At 47.5% G+C, this 27,700-nt stretch overlaps 1 protein-coding gene across 3 annotated transcripts in view; it reads right to left on the bottom strand.

Annotated features, from left to right (window-relative positions):
* PDPK1 (3-phosphoinositide dependent protein kinase 1) overlaps nt 1-11,350 on the bottom strand; it is a 71,530-nt gene extending 60,180 nt beyond the window's left edge. The window contains exon 1 of one of the 3 annotated variants that reach the window (XM_010597389.2): nt 11,220-11,350. In XM_010597389.2, the coding sequence (XP_010595691.1) occupies nt 11,220-11,243 (24 nt within the window). In that variant the 5' untranslated portion in view covers nt 11,244-11,350. Of the gene's footprint in view, nt 1-1,616; nt 9,548-9,727; nt 11,000-11,219 lie in introns of those variants that run through there. The other 2 variants (XM_064295406.1, XM_064295405.1) reach the window with 2 other exon arrangements.
* Between the last annotated feature and the right edge of the window lie 16,350 nt (nt 11,351-27,700).

Below are 27,700 nucleotides of genomic sequence, written 5' to 3'. Positions count from 1 at the left end.
GCTCATGAATACACACACTGCCCCTGGAAACAGGCAGGCACCAAGCTTTGGGGCCCCCCTGCCTCCCAGGGCCTGCCTGCTTTCAGGGCCCCCTGCCTCCCAGGGCCTTCCCGCTTTCTAGGGGTCCCCCTGCCTCCCAGGACCTGGCCTGTGTCGCCCTCCTGCCGAAGAACATGTTGCACACAGCCAGTGTTCGGGCAATCTCCCCACCATGTTCCCCAAAAGCAGCTGCCGTACCGCTTTGCAGCCAGTGTCTGCCCAAACTGGGCTGACGGTTCTGAGTCCTGCCCTCCCTAGGCTGTGGCTCTTCTCACTCAGCAAACACTTACTGAACCTCACGTGCAGGAAGTATGCTGGGCACGTGGCAGTGGGGAACCTCAAGATGAAGTAGGCTGCTTGACATGGTGTATGGGGTCTTCCAGGACCGCCAGCCACACAACCACGCCAGGAGGGCAAGCAAGACCCAACGCTGGCAGCTCTCACATCCGGGAACACAAATGGCTAAGCAACATTCGCACCACAGGACAGCGCTAGAACCTGGAGCAAAGTCAAGGCCTGGGCGAGAGGTGCACTGAGGAGCCGCAGCTGCCATTGCTCCCACTGGCCCTCCAAGTGAGGGGCAAGGGCAGCTCTGCTGCCTGTGGGGGGAGGGGAGGGACCCCTGGAGTGGTCCTGGCCCTCAATTAGGATCTTCAAAGAACAGCCCTCCTGTTGGGAGAGGCAGCCATCACACCAGGCCTTCCACACTTCCACGTAAAGGTCTGTGTGAACGCTGCTCTTCTGCAGGTTAGGGACTGGAGGGCCAGGCCAGGGAGGGGAGTGTCCATTAGCAGGCCATCCACCATGGCAGCAGGGCCAGCAAGGAGCCAGCTCAGATACTGCACATGTGGCCCAATATTCTGCTAACCCAGATTTAATCCAGCATTTGATGGTTCAAAACTTCCCAACAAAGGCTATACTATAAAAAGGAGCCAAGGGCTTTCACATTTAGCCTTTTGCAAGTAGGTTCTGACAAGTAAAAAAACAAATTCTAGGTGATGAAGGACTGCAAGCACTGGTGAGCTCAGATTCAGTGGTTGGGCCCACTCCTCTCAGCAAGACAGATGCACTTCGGGTGAGGCCACACCGGCGACACCCCCGCTCACTCACACTGATGCTGGAAGCAGAGGTCACACGCCTGCCGATCCCGTGTGTCTATCTCTGAGGTCAGGTTGTGAGTTACTGCCCACAAAGGGCATGTTCCCAACCGTCAGAACAGCACCTGCGCTTCCAGAAGGCTGGTGTGGAAATGACAGCCGAGGGCAGCTGCTCAGCCATTGACCTTCACACACCAGGTCCCGAGACCCCAGAACGAAACACACTGCTTCAAAGACAGATCAAAGGCATCATCTTGAACTAGAGATTACTTTTCACCTTAAATTCAGCATAACCAAATATTTCCTTAACTCACTTATGCAAACAAAACCTAGTCATCTCCCTTTTCCAAATGAAAAAAGTTCAAAAACAGATTAACAATATCATTATTTTCCTTCCCTAGGGTATCATCCTGAGGTGCTCTGGTGGCTCAAGGGTTAAGTGTTCAGCTGCTAACTGAAAGGTCAGTGGTTCAGACCCACCTAGTAGCTCCATGGGAGACCTGGTGATCTCGTCCCATAAAGATTACAGTCTAGGAAACTCCAAGGGGCAGTTCTACTGTGTTGCAATGTGATCTTCAAATACACACGTGCACCTAAACCTGTGAAAACATAACAATGTGATCTTCAAGTACACACATACGCCCTAAACCTGTGACAACACAACATCACCTTCAAGTACACACTAAACCTGTGAAAACAACATGATCTTCAAGTACACATGTGCACCCTAAACCTGTGAAAACATACAATGTGATCATCAACTACGCATGTCCACCCTAAACCTGTGACAACATGACCTTCAAATACACACATGCACCTTAAACCTGTGAAAACACAACAGTGTGATTTTCAAGTACACACGTGCACCCTAAACCTGTGAAAACACAACAATATGATCTTCCAGTACACTTGGGCACCCTAAACCTGTGACAACATGATCTTCAAGTACACATATGCACCCTAAATCTATGAAAACACAATGTGATCTTCAAGCACACATGTGCACCCTACACCTGTGACGTGATTGTCAAGTACCCAAGTGCACCCGAAACCTGTGTAGAATCAGTGCCCATGCAGCTTTGGATGAATGCTCAACTATCTGTGATTAAAAAATGTGCTCGTCATAAAAATCAGTATCCAGAAACCAAAACTAAACCCACTGCCGTTGAGTCAATTCCGACTCATAATGACCGTATAGGACAGAGAACTGCCCCACAGAGTTTCAAGGAGTGCCTGGCAGATTTAACTGCCGACCTCTTGGTTAACACCTGTAGCACTTAACCACTACACCACCAGGGTTTCCCAAAAATCAGTATATGCTGATAAAAATTACACTAAGGGTGCACGTGACTCCCCACTCCTTATGTCTGGGCTGCGCTTGGTGACCCCACCAAAGAGCACAGTGTGGAAAAGGGGAAATGTAACTTCCCAGTGGAAAAGGCTGATAAGGAGATCAAGGTCAACGTCAACAGTGATGAGTGACAGCAGGTACCCTGACAGGACATGTTAGAGGCATTTCACCTCTGGTCTTCCTCCCAAAATCCATCACCCTAGTCTAAACGTGAGGGAAAAAAAAAAAACCAACAGAGGGGATTCCTGCAAAATATCTGGCCAGTACTCAAAACTGGCAAAGTCATCAAAAACAAGGAAAGTCTGAGAAACTGTCACCACCAAGACAACCCTCAGGAGACATGACAACTAACTAATGTAGAATCCAGAAAAAGGATATAAGGTGAAAACTAAGCAAATCGAAGTATGGACTTTACTTAATAATAAGGTATCTGTATCAATTCATTCATTGTAAATCTAAAACTCTTCTTGGTATATTTTTTAAAAAAGAAAGAAATTAAGACACCCTCTAGCGCGTTATCTAAGTAATTTTTTTTTTTAATTAATTAATTTTTATTGTGCTTTAAGTGAAAGTTTACAAATCAGGTCAGTCTCTCATACAAAAATTTACATACACCTTGCTATACACTCCTAATTGCTCTCCTCCTAATGAGACGACTTGGTCCTTCCCTCCACTCTCTCTCCTCATGTCCATTCGGGCAGCTTCTGGCCCCCTCTGCCTTCTCATCCCCCCTCCAGACAAAAGATGCCAACATAGTCTCATGTGTCTACTTGATCCAAGAAGCTCGTTCTTCACCAGTATCATTTTCCATCCCATATTCCAGTCCAATCCCTGTCTGAAGAGTTAGCTTTGGGAACGGTTCCTGTCTTGGGCTAACAGAAGGTCTGGGGACTATGGCCTCCTGGGTCCTTCTAGTCCCAATCTGACCATTAAGTCTGGTCTTTTTACAAGGATTTGGGGTCTGCATCCCACTGCTCTCCTGCTCCCTCAGGGGTTCTCTGTTGTGTTCCCTGTCATGGCCGTTATCGGTTGTGGGCGGGCACCATCTAGTTCTTCTGGTCTCAGGCTGATGTAGACTCTGGTTTATGTGGTTCTTTCTGTCTCTTAGGCTCATAATTACCTTGTGTCTGTGGTGTTCTTCATTCTTCTAAGTAGTTTTCTTGACATAAATATTTAGCCTGAGGAGACAAACCTAATCCATCAGACAAATTCAGTCTTTTACAAGACAACTAGTCTGATCTTTCAAAAAATGTCCATGTCGTTTTTGAAAAAGGCAAGGGGACTATTTTAGATGAAAGGAAATGAGAGAGACACACAGATGCAAATGAGTAACCCTTGCTTGGATCCTGACTATTAAAAAAGCAAAGCTGTAGAGAATATTGAGAGGCCCACTGGAGGAAATGGCATGTAGACTGTGTATTAGATAATGCTGTATCAGTGTTCCATGCCACAGTCGTGACCATGCAGGTGTGGCTCTGCAGACCACCCTTGTGCTCACAAAGCACCTGTGGAAGAATGACTTCTGCGAGTTACTTTCAAATTCAGCACCAGTACAAAGAACAGGATTAAAAAACGTGCAAGGTCAGGAGTATGCATAAGCAAATAAGGCAAAAGCTAAGGACTGGCAACTCCCGGGGAGGGGGTACGGCATTCACTATACTATTCTTCCAACTCTGCAGTCTGGAAATTTTTCAAAATAAAAACGGGGGTGGGGGAGACAGTGAGAATGGTGACACAACGGGAAGTACATGACCTTTGTCACTGAACTGCACATGTAAAAAATGTTGAATGAGTATAAGCTTTGTTATGTATATTTTCACCCAAAAAATGTATCTCAGGGATGTTGGAAGGATTAAAGAAGACAGAGTACCTGAAACACTATAAATGAATGCAAATCGGGGAGAAAGGATGATGCTCTGTTCTGGACCCCCCTCCCTTGTCCAGAGCAGTTTTCCACCTGCTGGCTGAAGGCCTGGCCCACCAATGAATGTGGAAATGCTGAGTGCTCCTCCCAACCCAGGAATTCACTGACGCTGCTTCTGAGGAGACCTCTTTCTAAGCTTTTTTCTGTGCCTTAAAAAAGTCATATTGGGCATACTGCTTAGCAACCAGGTCTTTTCAAGACTTAGAGACACTTTGTAACCATCTCTCAAGAAAATAAACAGGGACTGGCCATAATGTTCCTAACCTACCTCTAACTGAGGGAATTTCAGGATGTTTCCAATTCTCCCCTATTTCATAAAAAAAAAAAAAAGCTGTGATAAATATTCTAACAGCAAAATCTTTGCACACACCTTATTTCTTAAGCTTAAAATCCTTCAAACTGAATTGTTGAATCACATAGCGTGTCACTCTCTTTTTATACACATCCTCATCCCCACCAAAAGGGGTACCAGTGTACATTCACTCTCTCAATGAGTACCATTTCCCTGCACCTTCAAATGTGAGGTATTGCCATTTTTATTGCCAAGTGTTTTAAAACTATCCATTCTTCAAAACTTTTTATTAAAGTATAATATACAAAAAAGATATCGTCTTTACAGCTATATTTCCTTAGATACTGAAGAAGTTGAATATCGTTCCACATTGTTGGCCGTTTGACTTCTTCCTAATTTTGAATGTCTTTGTGTTTGGCACTAAACTGGAAGCTAACAAGTTTAAGGTAAGATCCTTCATCCCTCAAACATACACAGAAATCTGAATGCAGAGAATGTCCACGTAGGATTCAGACAAGTTTCTGTTAATAAGAAGTAAAAACAGTAGACACAGGTGTGTGTCACAGACACATACAGGAAGCCCAGGTACGAGAACCATGAGGACAAACAGTAAAAAAAGAACAGCAGAAACCACCTAGAGACTCAACATTCAGGAAGATAAGGCCATAATGAGGTACAGAACCTGTTTTAGAAAAACAGAAGACCAAGTCTATAACAAGGGGGCAGCCACAAAGAAGCAGATTGGTCAGAAAAAGCTTTGCAGCCAGGGGGCAGGGGGTTTCCACTGAGGGGAATTTCTCCAAGCAAAGAGGAAGGGCCTAGAGAAGAAGAGAAGCTGGCAGCCCAGAAGATCCTGGACACATCCTGGGCCGTGCAGACTAGAAAGAGAGGCCAGGCTGCAAGGGCTCCTGAGGCAGGGACCCTCGCCAGAAGGAACTAGGCCTGAAAACAAGGGGGAAAGTGACAGGAGTGCTGGGACCGTTACTTCCTCCCTCAGCAGGAAAGGGGGAGCTAGGATGTAAAGCACGTCTGTGTTTTGAGCCACCCCAGGCTTGGACAAGGGAGGAGAAGATGCAAGGTCACACCCCTCATCTCACAGGTCCTGCACTGGAGGGAAACCATTTCATGTACTACAGCTGAGCCCATGGGGCACTACAGACCCTCAAGAGCAGGGTCCACACTCAGGTTCAGGAGCAGGGTCTATAAGACACAGCCTGCTCCCCGCTGGGTGAGGACAGGGTTCCTAGGCCTACCTACAGGCCCTGGCCTCCCTACCACCTGGAAACAGGAGGGGAGAACCAAGAAACCAACTCTAGGCACCTTTACTCACAAGTTTCCATTGCATGTCAAAGCCCCTAACAAGAATTCTGGAGCACCTTCAAGTCCTCCCTGCAAATCTTACTAGCCCTCACTGCGGCATCCAATACAGCTGTCCTGTACTGCACTTCCTGCAGTAAGATGAACTCCACAACAGGAAAACAGATTGAAGAATGGGGCTTCAACAATGAGTTTACCATAAAAATTAAGCCTTATCCTGATGAATTCTGACTGAAACACTGCTGAGAAACACACATGGCCTCTCACTAGCCTTCTCCAGGCTGAGCTGACCTGCTACCAGCTCCACAACCATGCAGAACAGGAGCATGCCCCGGACCACCATCCTTGTTGTCTTTACACACTTGGATTCCCTGCAGGCTGGTATGAAGCCTGGTGGGGCAGGGCAGTCCCCCGTAGAGCCTGGTAGAGTGCAGCCACCTTATGTGCGGGTGAGGGTGTTCCTCAGCGGCTTGACACTTCACGCCCACCTTACCCAGGCCCCTCAGCCAATCTGCAGCCAGAAGCACCACGTGTTGATCCTTCAGGGGCCTGCTCAGCAGTGGACTGCTAACACCAGACTCACCCATTTCTTTATACACAGAGTCTGTAGTTCGTCTGCTCTAGCTCCTGTGAGTCTGTGCATGCTCAAACAGAAGCCTAAACCATCTCTCTAAAGGGCTTTGAAGGCTGTAAAAGTGGCCTACAATGAACCAAGTATCTCTCTTAACAACGGTCAGCTGTAGCTAAAAACGACTGGAAACTTCTGGGAGTAAAAATTTCAGGTTAAACCTTAGGAAAATTTTCTAGGCTAAGGGATGAAAGCATGACTTTGTGGAACTATGTAAATGCAGCCAGCATCAAGCATAGAAAACAAGCCCTGAGGACCATCATGAGCCCAAACAGGTCTTCCTGCTCACTCAGGTACAGACTCACCCAATGATGCAGTGACTCTTCAAATGGTTACCCTTCAAGAAAACGCAGTTAATCTGACAAACAGCTAGAGATTGAATACACAAGCGTTTCTTAATATTCAAATATTTAAAATTAAAAAAAAAAGAAAACCAAAGACCTGCTTTCCCACTGAGCTAAGCCAGACTGTGACCCAGTTACAGAAGGACCCACCACTGAAGGGGCCTGAGCAACAAGTGTCCAACAAGCTTGGTTTCCACACCAGCCATTTCCTCCCCAGTGGCTGCCCTTTGAACCTTCCTTCAAAACAACTGTGTTATGCACCCGCTGCCACCTGTGACCACAGGGAGGCGCCCAGCAGACACCTGTGGAAAGTAGCCGCTGCGCTGAACCCCCTCTGCAGCAACTACCAATGTGCCGAGCGCCCTCTGCGAGCACATTCTGTTCTGCGAACCTGCCTAGGGTCACCGCTGCACTGACCACCCTCTGCAGCAACCATCTACTGAGAGTTACCACTGCCCCCGAGCGCCCTCCGCCTGCCAACAGTCACCACCGTGCCAAGAGCCCTCTACGGCAACCACCTGGCCTCGCCGCAGAGCTGAGTCAGCACGAGGGGTCCTGTCAGGGCCCACTTACCCAGCAGATTCTCCTCCTGGTGAAGCTCTCTTCCAAACCCAGCATCTCAGGAGGACAAGGCACCTGGTCGCACATCCCTGCCTGGCTTCTCTGTGGCACTTCCTGACAGGGTCCCTCAGCTGGCCTGCTCATTCCTAGCACTGACTTAGGTGGCTAACACGACAGGAGGAGGGGCAGATTGAAAAGGGAGACACCCAGGAGCCCCCTTTCCCGCCTCCTTCAAAACCATCCTGAAGTAGCCTGGAGGCCAAGGACCTGCCTGCCAGCTGCCCAAGTCTCCTCCAGGCCCCACATCCTGGGGGCAGCTGCTGGGACTCCTCAGCACTTCCATCTCCTGTTAGCACTGGGACCTCACCTTGCCAGCCTTGGACTTGTCTCAGTAACTGCTGTGGGGGCTTCACTGGAGACAGAAGTACCTGCCACTTCAAACCAGAGCAGCCACAGGAGAGGAGCTACTACCCAGAAGGACTCAGGAAATCAGACGCCACTTCATTCCACACTCTCCTCTCTTCCCACTGTTATCCCCCGTGGATCCAGCAGTCCTTCCACCCCAGCATGCCTAGCCCCTCAAGTCCACCTTGAACAAAATCATCACATAGCTCTTTTTTCCAAAGAGAGGACGCTAGCCTCACCCATTCAGAAGATCAGCCCTCAAGTAAGAATGAACCAGAGTGTTTTTCCAGACAGCTGCCTTCTGACAGCATGGGATTGAGACAGACTTCAGGTCACAAAGTCTGGGCCACATCTGCCCAAAGGACAGGTGTGCTGTCTTTCTACACTGAGATGTCCCTCCTGCCTTCCATGGGGACACTGAGGAATGCTTTAGGCTGAGTGCTCACTGAGCTCCAGCAGACACCCTCTCTGGGAGTTGGCACATGAGGGGCAGGGTGGCACCAGCCTCTGCCACCACCCAGACTCAGCTCCAAGCTGCGCTCTGCTGTCTAAGAGTCTGGTACTTAACCTCTCTGTGCCTCAGTTTCCAAACCTGTAGAATGAGAAAGATACCTCCCCCACAACCCTCTTGCCCAAAGCAGGTCAGCATGGTGTAAGGACCTAACACAGGCCTGCCTTAAAGTAAGTGCTCCATGAACGGTACTGACAGCAATCGGCCCCCCGAGCACCAGGCTGGGCCAGCCGCTTCCTAACCTGCCCTTGTACTGCTCCTTCAATGGGCCACACACACCTAGAGACACTTGGGCAGTGATCACAGGACAGCACCTCAGGGCCACCTTCAGATCCAGATGCAGATTCACAGGTACCAGGCACACCATTACCTATCCTTAGACAAGAAACCAAGTACAGCTTATAACCTATTCAACTTAAGACTAACCTCACTTAACGATCGTCTGTCTTTTGTACATCTTATTGTTAGTAATATGTACTACATTTAATGTTAAAATATATCCTTAAGTTTATATGTAATCTTTCCAACCCATAAAGATTGGATTCATAAAGATACTAATAATAAAAGGCAACAGGGCCCTGGTGGCATAGTAGTTAAGAGCTCAGCTGCTAACCAAAAGGTCAGTAGTTCAAATCCACCATCTGATCCTAGGAAACCCAATGGGGCAGTTCTACTCTGTCCTATAGGGTCACTATGAGTTGGAACTGACTCGACGACCCCTAATGACAATAATAATAAAAGACAGTAATGAAAAAAAAAATGTATTTGGCTTATATCAGAACCAACTTATGATGGAGTCACTGGAACAGAGCCCCATCATATGTCAGAGACTACCTGTGCTGGGGGCGTCTCTACCACGACCGATGGGAGCAGTGGCACATCTCATGGATAAACAGACAGACAGATAAGACAGACAGACATATATACATATATATACACATATATACACATATATACATATACATACATATACATATATATATATATATATATATATATATATATATACATACATACATACATGTGGGGGAATCTGTTTGACAAGGACACAAACCTAGTTCCTCTCACTTCCTGACATGGAGGTCTGTAATAACCCACCCCACCCCCAACCCCGCCACTGGATTTCTGCATTTTTGCACTAAAAAGTTGCCATATGTGAAGAAAACGGCAGATGTCAAGTGTCCATCATGTAGAGCTCCCAAGCCATGACAAAACGTGCCCTCTTCCCTTCCCAGGATGCTGTCTAAGCAGCACGCACCTTGCATCACAACAGCACTGCTGTGTGAAAGTTCATCTCACAAACTACCCCGACAGATGTCCACCCGGAGGTTCGGCAAGCAGCCTGATTCAGGTTTTTGTGCATTAGCCCAGGGCTAATAGTCAATGACATCCCTTTCGCCTTTCACCATTTTTCTCAACTGAACAGGTCTTCCTTCTTTTAGATTCTGGATTCATTTGGTATCATCCATCTCTACAAAACAAGAAAGTCTTAACCTGGAGCCACCGGTGAGCTGCAGAAAGTTCAAGAACCTCCTGAAATAGTTACAAAAATTGGTGAAGTTCTGCATTTTTCTTATGATTGTCAAAGGGGCTCATGACGCCCAAAAAAGGTTAAGATCCTCCATCATAAAGCCACACTGTTGTTAGGTGCCATTGAGTCAATTCCAACTCATAGTGACCCCATGTGACAGACCAGAACTGCTCCACAGTTTTCTAGTCTGTAATCTTCACAAGAGCAGATCAACAGGTCTTTCTCCTGAGGTTACTGCCAATCTTTCGGTTGGTAACCAAGCGCTTAACCACCGCATCACTAGGGCTCCTTCCATAAAGTCATACATGGAAGATAAGGGACCAAAAAATTTCTTGGGTTTTCCGTCATTGAAGGGATTTGCCTTTTGAATGGAATTTACACGGTGTCTAAGTGTTTCTCTACCACCCACTTCACATTCGCACACAAGGTATATAAGTTCTTAAGCCATCTTTCCAAGATTCGAGAATCTAACAATAAAAACAAAAATACTAGCGATACTTTCAGCAACAGAGAGAAAACATAGAAGCACTAATGATACTTTTAGCAAAACACAGAGCCCAACAAGTGCTGTGTGGGAGCACTGCCCCCCCCCCCCGGTTAAAATCCCCTCTCACCTGTCAAGCTCACTTTCCCTGAGGTGATGTGTTCCACCGTGGCCTCCCAGGGGTTTCCCGCAACAAGGATGCACGTACCCGGGAGCAGAGCCCCAGGAAAAACACACAAACGCCCTCCGCCGGGCCGTGGGCACAGTTTATTGGGCTCTGTCCTAATTAGCAATTTGGAAATGGGGTCCCGGGAGCATCAGGTGCTCTGAGCCAGGACTCGAACCACCTGCTCCTCCTGCCGCTAGAGACAGCGGGACCCGGTTCCAGGTGAAGGCCCGTGGCGGTTCCTCCGCGCAGACCCGAAAGGCAGCCCAACGGCGCAGCCCCGAGCAGCAACGAGCCGAAAACAAACTTTGCGGCACTTCCACCCGACCGGCCGGTGACACCTCCCTGGCCTCCCCCGCCCGCCGCGCGACGTCAGCTCCCCCGGCCGGCGCCCGCCGAGCCGAGGCCCGCGCTCCCCGCGGACGAGCGGAGCCCGGCCCGCTCCCGCGCCCCGGCCCGCGCGGCCGCCCGGCCTCGCACCCCTGCCGTCCCGCCTCGCCGGGCCCCGGGCAGCCGCGGTGGCCGGAGTACCGGCCAGCGCGTCCTCCCCGCCGCCGCCGCGCACTCACGAGCTGGCTGGTGGTCCGGGCCATGGACCCCGCGTTGGTGCAGGCGCCTCCTCCGCAGCGCTGCGTGGCTCGGCGCCTCCTCAGCGTCCTCCTCCCAGCGGCAGAGCCCCAGCAATGGCCGCCCGCATCCTGCACCCGCCCCACCGCCCACCGCCCCCGGCACTGCCCCGCCCCCGCGGCACGCTGGGAGGGACTTCCGTCGCGCCGCTGCCACCGCCGCGCCCATTGGCCGAGCCCGCCGTCGCTCCGCCGCGGCCCCGGAGACACATTTCCAGGTTGGGGCACGGCGGGCGGGAGCGGACCGGCCCCGCCGGGGAGAGGGGGCCTGCGCGGCCAATCCGGGGGCCCACGGGGCGGGGCTTGGCGAGGAAGGGGCGAGCTGTCATCCCCGGCTCACAGACACAGAAACTGAGGCTCAAGGGGCCCGGGCCAAGGTCACGCCCGAGGGAATCCCGGACTGGGACTCTGGAGCCCCGGTCTGCGTAAACACGAAGATGTGCAACTTTTTTAGCTACAAAACTCCCAAGTGTTCACGGAAGGAAATTCAGGCTACAGAGACACAGGTATGAGACAGAAAACCGAAGCATCTCAGCTCTGTTAGTAGTCCCAAGGACATCCTCAGAACGTTTGTGTCCAGGATTTTTTTTTTTTTATTTTGTTGTTGTTGTTGAAAATATACACAGCAAAACGTATACCAGTTCAACGGTTTCTACATATACAGTTCAGTGACATTGATTACATTCAAGTTGTGCAACCATTCTTACCCTCTTTCTCTGAGCTATTCCTCCCCAGTTGACGTAAGCCCCACAGCCACCTAAGGTTCCTATCTAATCTTTCAAGTTGCTGTTGTCAATCTGAACCCAGATAGATAGGTCTTGAAAGAGCATAATGCTCAAGGCAGACATTTTTTACTAGTTAAGCTAAACTATTGTTTGGTTTTAAGAAGGCTTCACGGGTAGAAATGCATTTTTTTATTTATTTGTTGTTGATGACCATGATGTTGTTTTAAGCAAAATAAGGATCATCCTGGTTACCTAAGGGTTTGCATATTTTAAAATAACCTTTTTTATTTCTATATCCAAACAGAATATATGTTTATTTATTTCTTAAATAACAGTTTAGACAATACGGAGAAGTAACAAAAAGGTAGACTCATCCATGATCCCAAGTGGCCAGAATGAATCGTTGAATAGCAGTAATAGCTGCTAGGATTTATTCAGTGCTAACTATGAGGAATTTTCACTTACTACTTTCTCATTTACTAATTTCGACTATGTGGATCATAACAAATTATGGGTAATGTTGCGAAGAATAGGAATTCCAGAACACTTAATTGTGCTCATGAGGAAACTTTACATAGATCAAGAGACAGTTATTTGGACAGCACAAGGGGATACTGATCGGTTTAAAGTCAGAAAAGGTGTGCATCAGGGTTGTATTCTTTCACCATACCTATTCAATCCGTATGCTAAGCAAATTATACATGAAGCTGGACTATATGAAGAAGAACAGGGCATCAGGATTGGAGGAAGACTCACTAACAACCTGTGTTATACAGACGACACAGCCTTGCTTGCTGAAAGTGAAGAGTACTTGAAGCATTTACTAATGAAGATCGAAGACCACAGCCTTCAGTATGGATTGCACCTCGACATAAAGAAAACAAAAATCCTCACAACTGGACCAATGAGCAGCATCATGGTGAACGGAGAAAAGATTGAAGTTGTCAAGGATTTAGTTTTACTTGGATACACAATCAACAGCCATGGAAGCAGCAGTTAAGAAATCAAAAGATAGGATGCCCTTTATCACCGCTCTTGTTCAACATTGTGCTAGAGGTCCTAGCCAGAGCAATTAGGCTAGACAAAGAAATAAAGGGCATCCGGATTGGCAAGGAGGAAGTAAAATTATCTCTATTTGCAGATGACATGATCTTATACACAGAAAACCCTAAGGAATCCTCCAGAAAACTACTGAAACTAATAGAAGAGTTTGGCAGAGCCTCAGGTTATAAGATAAACATACAAAAATCACTTGGATTCCTCTACATCAACAAAAAGAACATCGAAGAGGAAATAACCAAATCAATACCATTCACAGCAGCCCTCACGAAGATAAAATACTTAGGAATAATTCTTACCAAAGATGTAAAAGACCTATATAAAGAAAACTACAAAGTACTACTACAAGAAACTAAAAAGGACCTTCTTAAGTGGAAAAACATACCTTGCTCATGGATAGGAAGACTTAACATAGTAAAAATGTCTATTCTACCAAAAGCCATCTATACATACAATGCACTTCTGATCCAAATTCCAATGACATTTTTTAATGTGATGGAGAAACAAATCACCAACTTCATATGGAAGGGAAAGAAGCCTCGGATAAGTAAAGCATTACTGACAAAGAAGAGGAAAGTGGGAGGCCTCGTTCTACCTGGTTTTAGAACCTATTATACAGCCACAGTAGTCAAAACAGCCTGGTACTGGTACAACAACAGGCACATAGACCAATGGAACAGAATTGAGAATCCAGATATAAATCCATCCATATATGAGCAGCTAATATTTGACAAAGGCCAGGTGTCAGTTAATTGGGGAAAAGATAGCCTTTTTAACAAATGGTGCTGGCATAACTGGATATCCATTTGCAAAAAAATGAAACAGGACCCATACCTCACACCATGCACAAAAACTAACTCCAAGTGGATCAAAGACCTAAACATAAAGACTAAAACGATAAAGATCATGGAAGAAAAAATAGGGACAACGTTAGGAGCCCTAATACAAGGCATAAACAGGATACAAAACATTACCAAAAATGGCGAAGAGAAACCAGATAACTGGGAGCTCCTAAAAATCAAACACCTATGCTCATCTAAAGACTTCACCAAAAGAGTAAAAAGACCACCTACAGACTGGGAAAGAATTTTCAGCTATGACATCTCCGACCAGCGCCTGATCTCTAAAACCTATATGATTCTTTTAAAACTCAACGACAAAAGGACAAACAACCCAGTCAAGAAGTGGGCAAAGGATATGAACACACACTTCACTAAAGAAGATATTCAGGCAGCTAACAGATACATGAGAAAATGCTCTTGATCATTAGCCATTAGAGAAATGCAAATCAAAACTATGATGAGATTCCATCTCACTCCAACAAGGCTGGCATTAATCCAAAACACACAAAATAACAAATGTTGGAGAGGCTGTGGAGAGATTGGAACTCTTATACACTGCTGGTAGGAATATTAAATGGTACAACCACTTTGGAAATCTATCTGGCGTTTTCTTAAAAAGTTAGAAATAGAACTACCATACAGCCCAGAAATCCCATTCCTCGGATTATGCCCTAGAGAAATAAGAGCCTTCACACGAACAGATATATGCACACCCATGTTTATTGCAGCTCTGTTTACAATAGCAAAAAGCTGGAAGCAACCAAGGTGTCCATCAACGGATGAATGGGTAAATAAATTGTGGTATATTCACACAATGGAATACTACACATCGATAAAGAACAGTGATGAATCTGTGAAACATTTCATAACATGGAGGAACCTGGAAGGCATTATGCTGAGCGAAATTAGTCAGAGGAAAAAGGACAAATATTGTATAAGACCACTATTATAAGATCTTGAGAAATAGTATAAATTGAGAAGAACACATACTTTTGTGGTTACGAGGCGGGGAGGGAGGGAGGGAGGGAGGGAGGGTGGGAGAAGGTTATTTACTGATTAGTTAGTAGATAAGAACTACTTTAGGTGAAGGGAAGGACAATACTCAATACAGGGAAGGTCAGCTCAACTGGACTGGACCAAAAGCAAAGAAGTTTCTGGGATAAAATGAATGCTTCAAAGGTCAGCGGAACAAGGGCGGGGTTTTGGGGACTATGGCTTAAGGGGGCTTCTAAGTCAATTGGCAAAATAATTCTATTATGAAAACATTCTCCATTCCACTTTGAAATGTGGCGTCTGGGGTCTTTAATGCTAACAAGCGGCCATCTAAGATGCATCAATTGGTCTCAACCCACCTGGATCAAAGGAGAATGAAGAACACCAAGGTCACACGACAACTATGAGCCCAAGAGACAGAAAGGGCCACATGAACCAGAGACTTACATCATCCTGAGACCAGAAGAACTAGATGGTGCCTGGCCACAACCAATGACTGCCCTGACAGGGAGCACAACAGAGAACCCCTGAGGGAGCAGGAGATCAGTGGGATGCAGACCCCAAATTCTCATAAAAAGACCACACTTAATGATCTGACTGAGACTGGAGGAATCCCGGCGGTCATGGTCCCCAAACCTTCTGTTGGCCCAGGACAGGAACCATTCCTGAAGACAACTCATCAGACATGGAAGGGACAGGACAATGGGTAGGAGAGAGATGCTGATGAAGAGTGAGCTACTTGTATCAGGTGGACACTTGAGACTGTGTTGGCATCTCCTGTCTGGAGGGGAGATGGGAGGATAGAGAGGGTTAGAAACTGGCAAAATTGTCACAAAAGGAGAGACTGGAAGGGCTGACTCATTAGGGGGAGAGTAAGTGGGAGTATGGAGTAAGGTGTATATAAGCTTATTTGTGACAGACTGACTTGATTTGTAAACGTTCACTTAAAGCTCAATAAAAATTATTAAAAAAAAAATCAAAAGATGCATTGCATTGGGTAAATCTGCTGCAAAGGACCTCTTTAAAGTGTTGAAGAGCAAAGATGTCACCTTGAAGACTGAGGTGTGCCTGACCCAAGCCATGGTATTTTCAATCACATCATATGCATGTGACAGCTGGACAATGAATAAGGAAGACTCAAGAAGAATTGACGCCTTTGAATTGTGGTGTTGGGGAAGAATATTCTCTATACCATGGACTGCCAAAAGAATGAACACATCTGTCTTTGAAGAAATACAACCAGAATGCTCCTTAGAGGCAAGGATGGTGAGACTGTGTCTTATATACTTTGGACATGTTGTCAGGAGGGATCAGTCCCTGGAGAAGGACATCATGCTTGGCAGAGTACAGGGTCAGCAGAAAAGAGGAAGACCCTCAACGAGGTGGATTGACACAGTGGCTGCAACAATGAGTTCAAGCATAACAAAGATTGTAAGGATGGCTCAGGACCAGGCAGTGTTTCGTTCTGTTGTGCATAGGGTCGCTATGAGTCGGAACCAATTCGACGGCACCTAACAACAACAACAACAATTTCTCATTTACTAATCTCTGGTGGCACAGTAGTTAAGTGCTCAGCTGCTAACAGAAACAGAGGTTCGAACCCACCAGCCACTCCACGGGAAAAGATGTGGCAGTTTGCTTCCATAAAGATTAAAACCATTGCAGTCAAGTCCAACTCATAGCGAATCCTGTAGGACAGAATAGAACTGCCCCATAGGGTTTCCAAGGAGCAGCTGGTGGATTCAAACTGCTGACCTTTTGGTTAGCAGCCAAACTCTTAGCCACTGTGCCACCAGAGCTCCCCGTAAAGATTTGTTGTTGCTGTTGTTGTTGTTAGGTGCCATCGAGTCGCTTCCAACTCGTAGCAACCCTACGTAAAACAGAACTAAACATGCCCAGTCCTGTGCCATCCTCACAATCATTGTTATGCTTGAGCTCATTGTCACAGCCACTGTGTCAATCCATCTCGTTGAGAGTTTTTTTCGTTTTCACTCACCCTCTACTTTACCAAGCATGAGTCCTTCTCCGGGGACTGGTCCCTCCTGATATGTTCAAAGCACATGAGACGAAGTCTTGCCATCCTTGCTTCTAGGGAGCACTCTGGCTGTACTTCTTCCAAGACAGATACGTTTGTTCTTCTGGCAGTCCGTGGCATATTCAATATTCTTCACCAACACCACAGTTCAAAGGCATCAGTTCTTCTTCGGTGTTCCTTAGTCAGTGCCCAGCTTCCACATGCATATGAAGCTATTGAAAACAGCATGACTTCGATCAGGTGCACTTTAGTCCTTAAAATGACATCTTTGCTTTTTAATACCTGAAAGATGTCTTTTGCAGCAGATTTCCCCAAGCAATGCATCTGATTTCTTTTTTTTACTGGTTGTTGACTGTCGATCCAAGTAAAATGAAATCCTTGACAACCTCAGTCTTTTCTCCGTTTATCATGATGTTGCTTATTGTTCCCATCCTGAGAGTTTCTGTTTTTGTTTTCTTTATGTTGGGGTGTAATCCATACTGAAGGGTGTGGTCCTTGATATTCATCAGAAGTGCTTCAAGTACTCTTCACTTTCAGCAAGCAAGGTTGTGTCACCTGCATATCACAGGTTGTTAATGAGTCTTCCTTCAACCCCAATGGTATGGTGTTCTTCATATAAGCCCATTTCTCAGATTGTTTGCTCAGCATACAGAATGAAAAAATATGATGAAAGGATACAACCCTGACACACACTTTTCTTAACTTTAAATCACATGGTATCCCCTTGTTCTGTTCAAACAACTGCCTCTTGGTCTATGTACAGGTTCCTCATGAGCACAATTAAGTGTTCCAGAATTCCTATTCTTCGCAATATTATTCATAATTTGTTATGATGCACACAGTCAAATGCCTTTGCATAGTCAATGAAGCACAGCTAAACATCTTTCTGGTATTCTCTGCTTTCAGCCAGGATCCATCTGACATCAGCAGTGATATCCCTTGTTCCATGTCCTCTTCTGAATCTGGCTTGAATTTCTGGCAGTTCCCTGACAATATACTGGTACAACCACTTTTGAATGATCTTCAGCAAAATTGTGGTTATGTGTGATATTTAAAATATTGTTCACTAATTACTGCATGCTGTTGGATCACCTTTGTTTGGAATGGGTACAAATATGGATCTCTTCTAGTCAGTTGGCCAGGTAGCTATCTTCCAAATTTCTTGGCATGGACGAGTGAGCACCTCCAGCGCTGCATCCGTTTGTTGAAACATCTCAATTGGTAGTCCATCAGTTCCTGGAGCCTTGTTTTTTGCCAGTGCCTTCAGTGCATCTTAGACCTCTTCCTTCAGTACTATTGGTTCTTGATCATACACTACCTCCAGAAATGGTTTAATGTCAACCAATTCTTTTTGGTACAGTGACTCCGTGTATTCCTTCTATCTTCTTTCAATGATTCCTGTGTCATTTAATATTTCCCCTGTAGAATCCTTCATCATTGCAATTTGAGGCTTGAATTTTTTCTTCAAGTCTTTCAGCTTGAGAAATGCCTAGCATGTTCTTCCGTTTTGGTTTGATCTTTGTATATTCATTATAGTGCTTTACCTTGTCTTCTGGAGCTGCCCTTTGAAATCTTCTGTTCGTCTCTTTTACTTCATCATGTAAAAATTTACAGCCTTGGAAATTGTATGGGGTAGTTCTAATTTGTCCTATAGGGTCACTCTGAGTGGGAATTAACTCAACAGCTACGAGTTTCATTTTTTGGTTTTGGAATCTCACTCTAAACAAGCATCCCTACTATTATAACCCCCACTTTTCAGATGAGGAAACTTGCTCAAGGTCACGTAGTGCCAACGCTGGAATCTAGACACCATGTGCAGAAGCCTTTGCACTGACCACTAGGCAACACCACCCATTTGCTTGTGTAGCCTTCAAGTCTCCTGTACATTTATATACCTTACAAAACAGCAAACTGAACAACAAAAGGACAAACAACCCAATTAAAAAATGGGCAAAGAATTTGAATAAACAGTTTTCCAAAGAAGAGATACAAACTGCCAGCAGTCATATGAAAAGATGTTCACTGTCTTTAGGAAAGTGCAGATCAAAACCACACTAGGATGGCTATTATCAGGAAAAAAAGAAACTGAAAACAACAAATGTTGGAGAGGACGTGGAGAGATAGGAACCCTCGTGCATAGCTGGTAGAAATGTAAAATGGTGCAGCTGCTGCAGGAAACAGTTTGGTGGTTTCCCAAAATGTTAAACGGAATTACCTTATGGCCCAGCAATCCCTCTCCTAGGTTTATACCCAAAATAATTGAAAGCAGGAACTCAAACAGACATTTGTACACCAGTGTTCATTGCAGCATTACGTATTCACGGTAACTAAATGGTAGAAATTCAAGTGTCCCTCAATAGATGAAGCATAAACAAAGTGTAGTGCGTACACACGATGGAATATTAGTCATAAAGAGAAATGAAGTTCTGACACATGCTATGACATGGATGAACCTAGAAAACATGCTGAGTAAGATAAGTCAGATCCACAAAAACGCAAATATTATGGTCCCACTTATAGGAAATAGCTAGAATAAGCAAATATGATTAAAGCACTCAGCTGCCAACCAAAGGTCAGCAGTTTGAACCCACTAGGTGCTCTGTGGGAGAAAGATGTGGCAGTCTGCTTCCGTAAAGATTACAGCCTTGGAAACCCTATAGGGCCGTTCTACTCTGTCCTATAGGGTCGCCGCTATGAGAATCAACTCAGCAGCAGTGGATTTGGGTTTTGTTTTTTTGCACTTAAAAGGAACCCTGGTGGCAGCGCAGTGGTTAAGAGCTCAGCTGCTAACCAAAAGGTTGGGAATTCGAATCCACCAGCTGCTCCTTGGAAACCCTACGGGGCAGTTCTACTCAGTCCTATAGGGTTGCGAGTCTGAATCAACTCAATGGCAGTGGATGTGGTTTGGTTTTTTTGCACTTAACAGTGTATTACCCTGAACTCCACACAGCTCTCCTGGCACATGGCTGCCTCTCCTTGGTGTAGGCGCTGTGCAGGATTCTGTTGGATGGGCATCTGTAGCTTATCAAGCCACGAATTCTCCCGCTCCCTCCTGATGGACACTGAACAGGGCCCTGGGGTTCAATCTGGGCACCCTTACTTATTTCCTTCTGATAAATTCCTAGCATGTGGAAATGCTGGATCAAACCACAGGTATGTCTCTCAAGACTTGCCACATGCTGCCAATTGCCTGTCCTGCCCCAGAAAGGCAGTCCTAGTCCATATTCTCAGCCTCCATGGACACAAAACTAGACACCAGCCTTGCCACCATACCAAGAGGTATCCAAGATTTGGAACTGTTGATAACACCATGCTACATCAATAACCCCTACTGTTTATTGTTGGAGAAAATTTACTAAAAAAACGGTATCCGCTCCCAACCCAGAGCCGTGGTGGTGCAGTGGTTAAGAGCTTGGCTGCTAACAAAAAGGTTAGCAGTTTGAATCCACTAACAGCTCCTTGGAAACCCTATGGGGCAGTTCTACTCTGTCCTCTAGGGTCACTATGAGTCAGAATCGACTGAACAGCAATAGGTTGGTTTGGTTTACTCCAAACCCAGAAAACCTCTCCACAAAAATAGAAGAGGAAGAAAAATTTCATGATTGAATCAGCATTAAACCAAAATGTGATGCATTACAGGCAATTTGCTAAAGAGATGGCAAAGCATGACCATGTATTCCTTGAGTAATTAAAAGAGAGAGGCAGGGAGTGAGGAAAAAAGTAAAGGAAGCGTACCTGGCAAATGCTAGAGCCCATGGGTAGCAGGTTAGCAGGTGGAAAAGACAGAGTCCCAGCAAGCCTCAGGGCAGGGGGTGAGGGCAGAGAGGAGGCTGTGACCCTGAAAAAGGCAGGCAACTGAGCAGGCAGTGGGAGCTGGGCAGGGAAGGGCAGCAGAAGGTCGGGGAACAAAGGCCAGTTCTCAGCTCTCCCTGGGCCTCAGTGGCAGTCAGAGTGCAAAGCCCAAGCCAGGCCAGGCAGCTCCTCACCCCAGGAGATGAAGGGCATCCCTTCATGCAGCCATAGATTCAGCCTGGCTGCCTATTCCAGACAATGGACACAAGGGGGAATGGTCTTACCTGGGCCAGCAAAGTTCATTGGCAGCCTGGGTGGAAGAAGACACCCCCCTCCCCTGCTCCCTGCTCTTCGGGAGCCTCTGCCAGTGGCCCAGAGATGACCTTGGGCCAAAAGTGTGATGGCTTGGCCTGGGATTGTGAAGTCACACTTCACCCAGGGAGGGGCAAGGGAACTATGGTAACCATCCTGCTGGGAGAGAGGGTGGAGGGCTGCCTTACGTGTACAGCCATGTGTACCTGGGTGGTGCAAGCAGTTTGTGATCAGCTACTAACATAAAGGTGGGTGATTTGAATCCACCCAGTGGTGCCATGGGAGAAAGACCTGGAAATCTGTTTTCATAAAGATTGTTGTTGTGTGCTGTTGATACAATTCCGACTCATAGCGACCCTATAGGACAGAGTAGAACTGCCTCATAGGGTTTCCTAGGCTGTAATCTTTATGAGGGAGCCCTGGTAGTGCAGTGGTTAAGAGCTTGGCTGCTAACCAAAAGGTCTGCAGTTCAAATCCACTAGCCACTCCCTGGAAACCCTACAGGGCAGCTCCACTTTGTCCTTTGGGGTCACTGTGAGTCAGAGTCGGATTCGCTCGACAGCAGTGAGTTTGGTTTTTTTTTCTTGTTGTTGTTAATCTTTGCAGGAGCAGATCTCCAGGTCTTTCTCCAGTGGAGTCATTGGTTTGTTCAAACCTCCAACCCTTCAATTAGCACTCGAGTGTTAAACCATTGTGCCACCATGGCTCCTTTCATAATGATTACAGCCAAGAAAACCCTATGGAACAGTTCTACTCTAACATATGGGGTCATCATGAGTTGGAATCGACTTGATGGCAACAGGTTTGGTTACTCAATTTAATGTGTGTTGAGTCCTTGGTGCAAACAGGCCCTGTGCTTGCACTTGGCCTGCATTATTTTGTGTGTCTCTCACTCATCTACTCTTTACCACTCATGGCACAAGTAAGGAAACCAGGGTTCGGAAGCTGAAGAACTTGCCCAAGGTCACACAGCTAGTGGGTAATTTTTGGGTAACGAATTATTCCAGAATGCACAGGCTTACAACAACAAACATTTACTAGCTTGTGTTTTCTGTGGGTCAGGAATCCAGGTGCAGTTTAGCTGGGTGGTTCTGGCTTAGGGTCTTTTTAATGAAGTTTCAGTCAAGATATTGACCAAGGTTGAGTCATCTCAAGGCTTGACTGGAGCTAAAGTATCTACTTCCAAAAAGGCTCATTCACATGGCTGTTGGCTGGAGGCCTCAGTTCCTTTCTGGGTGTTGGTTGGAAGCTTCAATTCTTCACTGGCTGTTGGATGGAGGCTTCAGTTCCTCTTTGGTTGTTGGTTGGAAGCTTTAGTTCCTCTCTGGCTATTGGCTGGAGGCCTCAGTTCCTCACTGACTGTTGGCTGGAGGCTTCAATTCCTCTCTGGCTATTGGTTGGAGAGCTCAGTATGTGTTGGCTGATAGCCATGGATGGATGAGTGTATAAAAGATGCCAAAGTCATTAAATGGTTTCCAAGCAGCCCCTTGGGTAAATGCCCAAATAAATGACGCTAAGCAAGAAAAGAACTAGTCTAGGGATCAGAAAACAGACAGGAAGTTGTGTGAGACCTCGGGCAAGCTACTTGCTCTCCTTGAACCTCAACTTCCCCAACTGTAAAATGGCCTGACCCTAAAAGTTAGCAGAAAATCAAAAGACAAAAAACATCCATTTGTCGGAAAGGATATAGGGAAATGGACAACTTCATACACTGATGATAGGAATGTAGTACCTCCCTGAGAGCCAAGCAGTGGGACCCCTAACCTGGGCCCCTCTCTCTAGAAGGTATGGTAGGCAGAAAGATGGCCCCTCCAAAGATGTCCACACCCTGATCTCTGGAACCTGTAAATAAATTATATTATATGGCAAGTGGGGGACTAAGGTTGCTAATCAGATGACCAAGGATCCCTGGTGGTACATTGGTTAAATGCACAGCTGCTAACTGAAAGGTCAGCAGTTCAAACCCACCAGCTGATCCATGGGAGAAAGATGTGGCAGTCTGCTTCCTAAGGATTTACAGCCTTGTAACTAACAACATCAATAAGTGAAAAGAGTTACAGATTAATAATAGAATAGAATACATCCATTGCTTAATTTTTAAATTCTAACTGAAACATAAACTCTTCTTGATCAGGGTAGAGAAGCTCAACTTTTTGCTCTTTAAGTTGTTACAACATGTACATTTTACCTTTAAAATTCAAATAACTAAGTTATTTTTTTAAAAAAACAAAAGGTTATTTTTATTAAAATGTGCAAACTGCTTTTCAAGATACTTTTTATCTCATGCATATGGAAGCTAAAAATGGATGTGGGTTGAATTCGGCAAGAAACAACTCAGGATCAAGAAAGAAAGAAAAATGTCTTGAAATGGACTGTGTTATATGTAATTCCCATAGGGTGAAGTAGGGATATTTTCTAGTTAAGTATGTTGCAGTACATTTTTCCAGGGTACAGGAGAAAGAATTACGGCCCTCGGTTCCTGGAACGGTATCCCCTTCCTTGTGTTACAGGAATGAGACTTTTCCAGCTTCCTGAGGTGGCCCAACCCAGTACGCCAACAGCTTCTTCAGGTTTCCGCAGAATGGCAGGCCATGCTGAAGAACTTCTTCCAATTCTTCTTGCCGTCCTCCCCACATCTTTAAATCTCCTTTTTATGCTTCCTCACATTTCTCTCCTCTCTCTGCAACAACTGCCTGACCCAACACAATGTGGATCTCGGGAATAAACGCCAGAACAGAATTTTATCATTTTGCCATTCTGGAGGTTAGGAGTCTAAATTCAGTTTGTCAGCAGGGCCATGTTGTCTCCAAGGCTCTAGGGGAAGATCATTTCCTGTCTCTCCAGGCTTCTGGAAGCACCAGGCACTTCTTGGCTTGCAGCTGCAGCAGATCTTCCTCATCACATGGCCCTCTTTCCTCTGTGTCTAAGATTCATTTTTAAAAAAATAATAATAAATGCTCCTCAATTACTTAAAAAAGATTGTACCCTTAGAAACCTTATGGGGTAGTTCTACTCTGCCCTATAGGGTCACTTTAAGTCGGAGTCAACTCAACGGCAACCAGTTTCTTTTTAATCAGATGACCTCAAAGTCGGGAAGTGATGATGGACTGTCCAGGTGGGCCCAATGTAATCACAAGGGTCCTTAAAAAATGGAAGAGGGAGTCAGGAGGGACAGTGTCTGAGGGACACAACATGAGAAAGACTCCGCTGGCCACTGCTGGCTTTGAAGATGGAGGGGGCCACAAGCCAAAGAATGTGGGCAGCCTCTAGAGGCAGGAAAAGGCAAGAAAGCCCACTCTCCCTTAGAGCCCCCAGAAGGAGCACAGCCCTACCCACACATTGATTTGAGCCCTGGGAGGCCCATTTCAGACTTCTGACCTCCAGAGCTGTGAGAAAATCAATTCTTGTTGTTTTAAGCCACTATATTTGTGGTAATTTGCTACAGCAGCAACAGGAAACTAAAGCAGAAGCTTTTCTTTGGCTTCCTGTGGCCACACACTTCACACCGAATCCACAGGGCCAAGAGGAGGCCTCCCTACCTCCCCTTCCACCTTCCAGACACACTTGGTATGTGTTGTTGTTAGGTGCCCTCAAGTCAGTTCCAACTCACAGCGACCCTATAAACAACAGAATGAAACACTGTCCTGTCCTATCCTTACAATCATTGTTATGCTTGAGCTCATAGTTGCAGCCACTGTGTCAATCCACCTCGTTGAGGGTCTTCCTCTTTTCCACTGACCCAGTACTTTAACAAGTCCGTCTGACAACATGTCCAAAGTATGTAAGACAGTCTCACCATCCTTGCTTCTAAGGAGCATTCTGGTTGTACTTCTTAGAAGACAGATTTGTTCATTCTTTTGGCAGTCCATATTCTTCCCCAACACCACAATTCAAAGGCTTCTTCAGTCTTCCTTATTCATTGTCCAGCTTTCCCATGCATACAGTGCAACCGAAAATACCATGGCTTGGGTTAGGCGCACCTTAGTCTTCAAGGTGCTATCTTTGCTTTTCAACACTTTAAAGAGGTCCTTTACAGCAGATTCACCCAATGCGATGTGTTGATTTCTTGACTGCTGCTTCCATGGCTGTTGATTGTGTATCCAAGTAAAGTGAAATCCTTGACAACTTCAATCTTTTCTCTGTTTATAAGGATGTTGCTCATTGGTCCAGTTGTGAGGATTTTTGTTTTCTTTATGTTGAGGTGCAATCCATACTGAAGGCTGTGGTATGTTGTATGTGGACGCCCAGAATCCCCTGCCCATGGCCTCCAAAGTCCATGCTCCCCAGGGTTGGGTGGAGAGGAAGCCCGTTAGTCCACCCATGGAACCTGTTTAATAACTCAAGGAGCAGCTGCTGTCGTGGACAACAGCAGGCACCTTTCTCACAGGGAGACAGATCCACCGGTCCTGGGGGGACACGCTCCAGTTTAAAAACAGCAAGCTGCACTCTCATTTTGTAAAAACAAACCAAGACATAAACGTGGTATTCGGAATAAGGACAGGTTGGAAGGGAGTGCATCCAGTTGTTACTGGGAGTGGTGGGGGCAGGCCGGGGAGGGCAGGACTCAGGGAACGCAGCGAGGCGAGGGCCACCGACTCTGGGCACAAGGAAGGGGCGCTGAGGAGGTGTCCTTCAGGATGCAGCCCCCCTGCTGCGCCCACCCCGGGCCCAGACCTCCATCTCCAGACAAGATCGGAGAAGAGGTGGGGCCAGAGAGTAGAGACCGTGGAAAGAGGTCGGCAGGGAAACCCCACCCCTCACCTCCTGGACACGCGGGGCGCTGGGTGGGAGGGACTCAGCGGGGAGGGGCGGGGCGTGGGAAAAAAGGCGCGGCAGGGGGGAGGTGCCGGGCATCAAGGCCGCCCAGACCACCCGTAGCTCTTTGCTATCGGTCGCCGCCTAAGGAGGTGCGAGGCGACACGCCCCCACTGCTAGCCAGAATAGCCCCGGCAGAGCCCTTCCCACGGTAGGCGTGTCCCCCGACAGCCACACCCCTTCCAGCACTCGCGGTCCGCGTAGATCCGGCGCCGGGCAGCAGGACCCGGGTGGAGCCGAAGCTTTGGATCCGGCGCGCCCTCGGACTCGCGGTAGAGCACGATCGGGGCTGGCCGCACCCCTGGCTACCCCGTTGACTGTCTCTCGGGTCCCTGTCTGCTTGGCTAACATATCCCTTCCCACTGGCCGGGCTCTTGGTCTGGGTCACCCAGAACCTCCCACCCCGGGCCCGAGCCCACACCAGCAACCCCGCTGCAGCGCGCCGGCGCGCTACCGGCCAGGTCCCACTGAGCCTGTGGGCCCCATTATTTCAAGGCGGTACCCGAGGTTTTGGAGGATAAAATGACCTTCCTGGGAACATCCGGAGCCGGGAATTAAACCCTCGTCTGCTTGGCTCGCTGTCTAAGCGTATGGAGTTGGCGCGGCCGGCCCGCCTACCTGAGCCCCTGCAGTCCCCAGCTCGGCCGCCAGGTGACTGGCTCCAGCAGGAGATCCAGACTTCGGGTAACAGCGGCCACTGTGGTGCAGCCCTTCCTCTGGGGCACTTAGGGAAGTGGGTCCTTGAATCCTTCCGCTCACGTACAAAACGAAACCACCGAGGGAATGCACCAGCGTCCTCCGGTCACGCACTCCCCTAATCTCTGCCAGGATTTCCCACCGGCATCCTGAGCTCTGGATCCCACCCTAACGATTCTCCAATTCCGTGAGCGCCAACCCACCCACCCGGTGACTCAGACAGACACCTGGGTGTCCCCCTCTCCAGCTGTCTCCAGCCCACAGCCACCCCCATATGCCGGGCCAGGCCTGTACCAACCCCCCTCAGACTTGATCACACGGCCCACACCACCTGCTCCCCAGCAACCTGAGGCTAATGAAAAGGCCCCCACATCCTTCTATTCAAAGGCCTGCAGCAGGCTCCCTGTACCTGGAATAAATCCAAGCTCCCACTTGGCCGACTAACCTACCCCTCATGCGGGTCACCCCGGTCCAACCTGTCTGCCTTTGAGCTTGTCAGCCCCCCATCTCCTCACCCAGAGCCTTGGCCGACCCCCCCATCTTGGCAAGGCCCCCCCGCCTGGTGCTTAAGTGTCACACCACCAGCAGTGTGGCCCTGGGTAGGGCAGGCTGGATTGAAGCCTGGGCCTGGGGCTCCCCAGCTAGGGAATTTGGTGCCCCACATCCCCCCTCTGAAAAATGGGATGATGAATAGGACCCCTCTTTGGATCTTTGGCAAAAGGATGGCCAAGGCACCTAGACTCGGGGATGTCTGCCTATCCCCTCCCTGCTACTGGCCCTGCAGTGTGCCCCACAGAGGGCCCTGCTTATGGCTATCTTCCAGCCCTGGCACACTGCAGGAGCTGGCTGGTGGCGTATTGAGGGTACACAGCCATCCAGGTGCAGACTCAGACATCACAGTAACCAGTACCCCAGGGCCACCTGCAGATCAGGGTCCCATGCACCCTTCCTAAGCTGAGTGTACCCAGGGGGGCACCTGGCTCTGGGGTGGCCCCTGGCCCAGGTCTCCTCAGTCCAGGCAGCCAGGGGTCCTTCTCCAGAGGCTGACCCCCTCAAATACAGGTGGGGCCCAGGGGTGTACTTAGAGACGCTTCCTGAAACAGGTTTTGAAGTGGAGTCGGGTGAACAGTGGCTGAGCCCCTGCGTGGTGTGAAA

The sequence above is a fragment of the Loxodonta africana genome, chromosome 12, assembly GCF_030014295.1.
Source record: "Loxodonta africana isolate mLoxAfr1 chromosome 12, mLoxAfr1.hap2, whole genome shotgun sequence".
NCBI lineage: Eukaryota > Metazoa > Chordata > Mammalia > Proboscidea > Elephantidae > Loxodonta > Loxodonta africana.
Note: the sequence above shows the minus strand (reverse complement) of the source record. Positions and strands in the feature narration are given on the sequence as shown.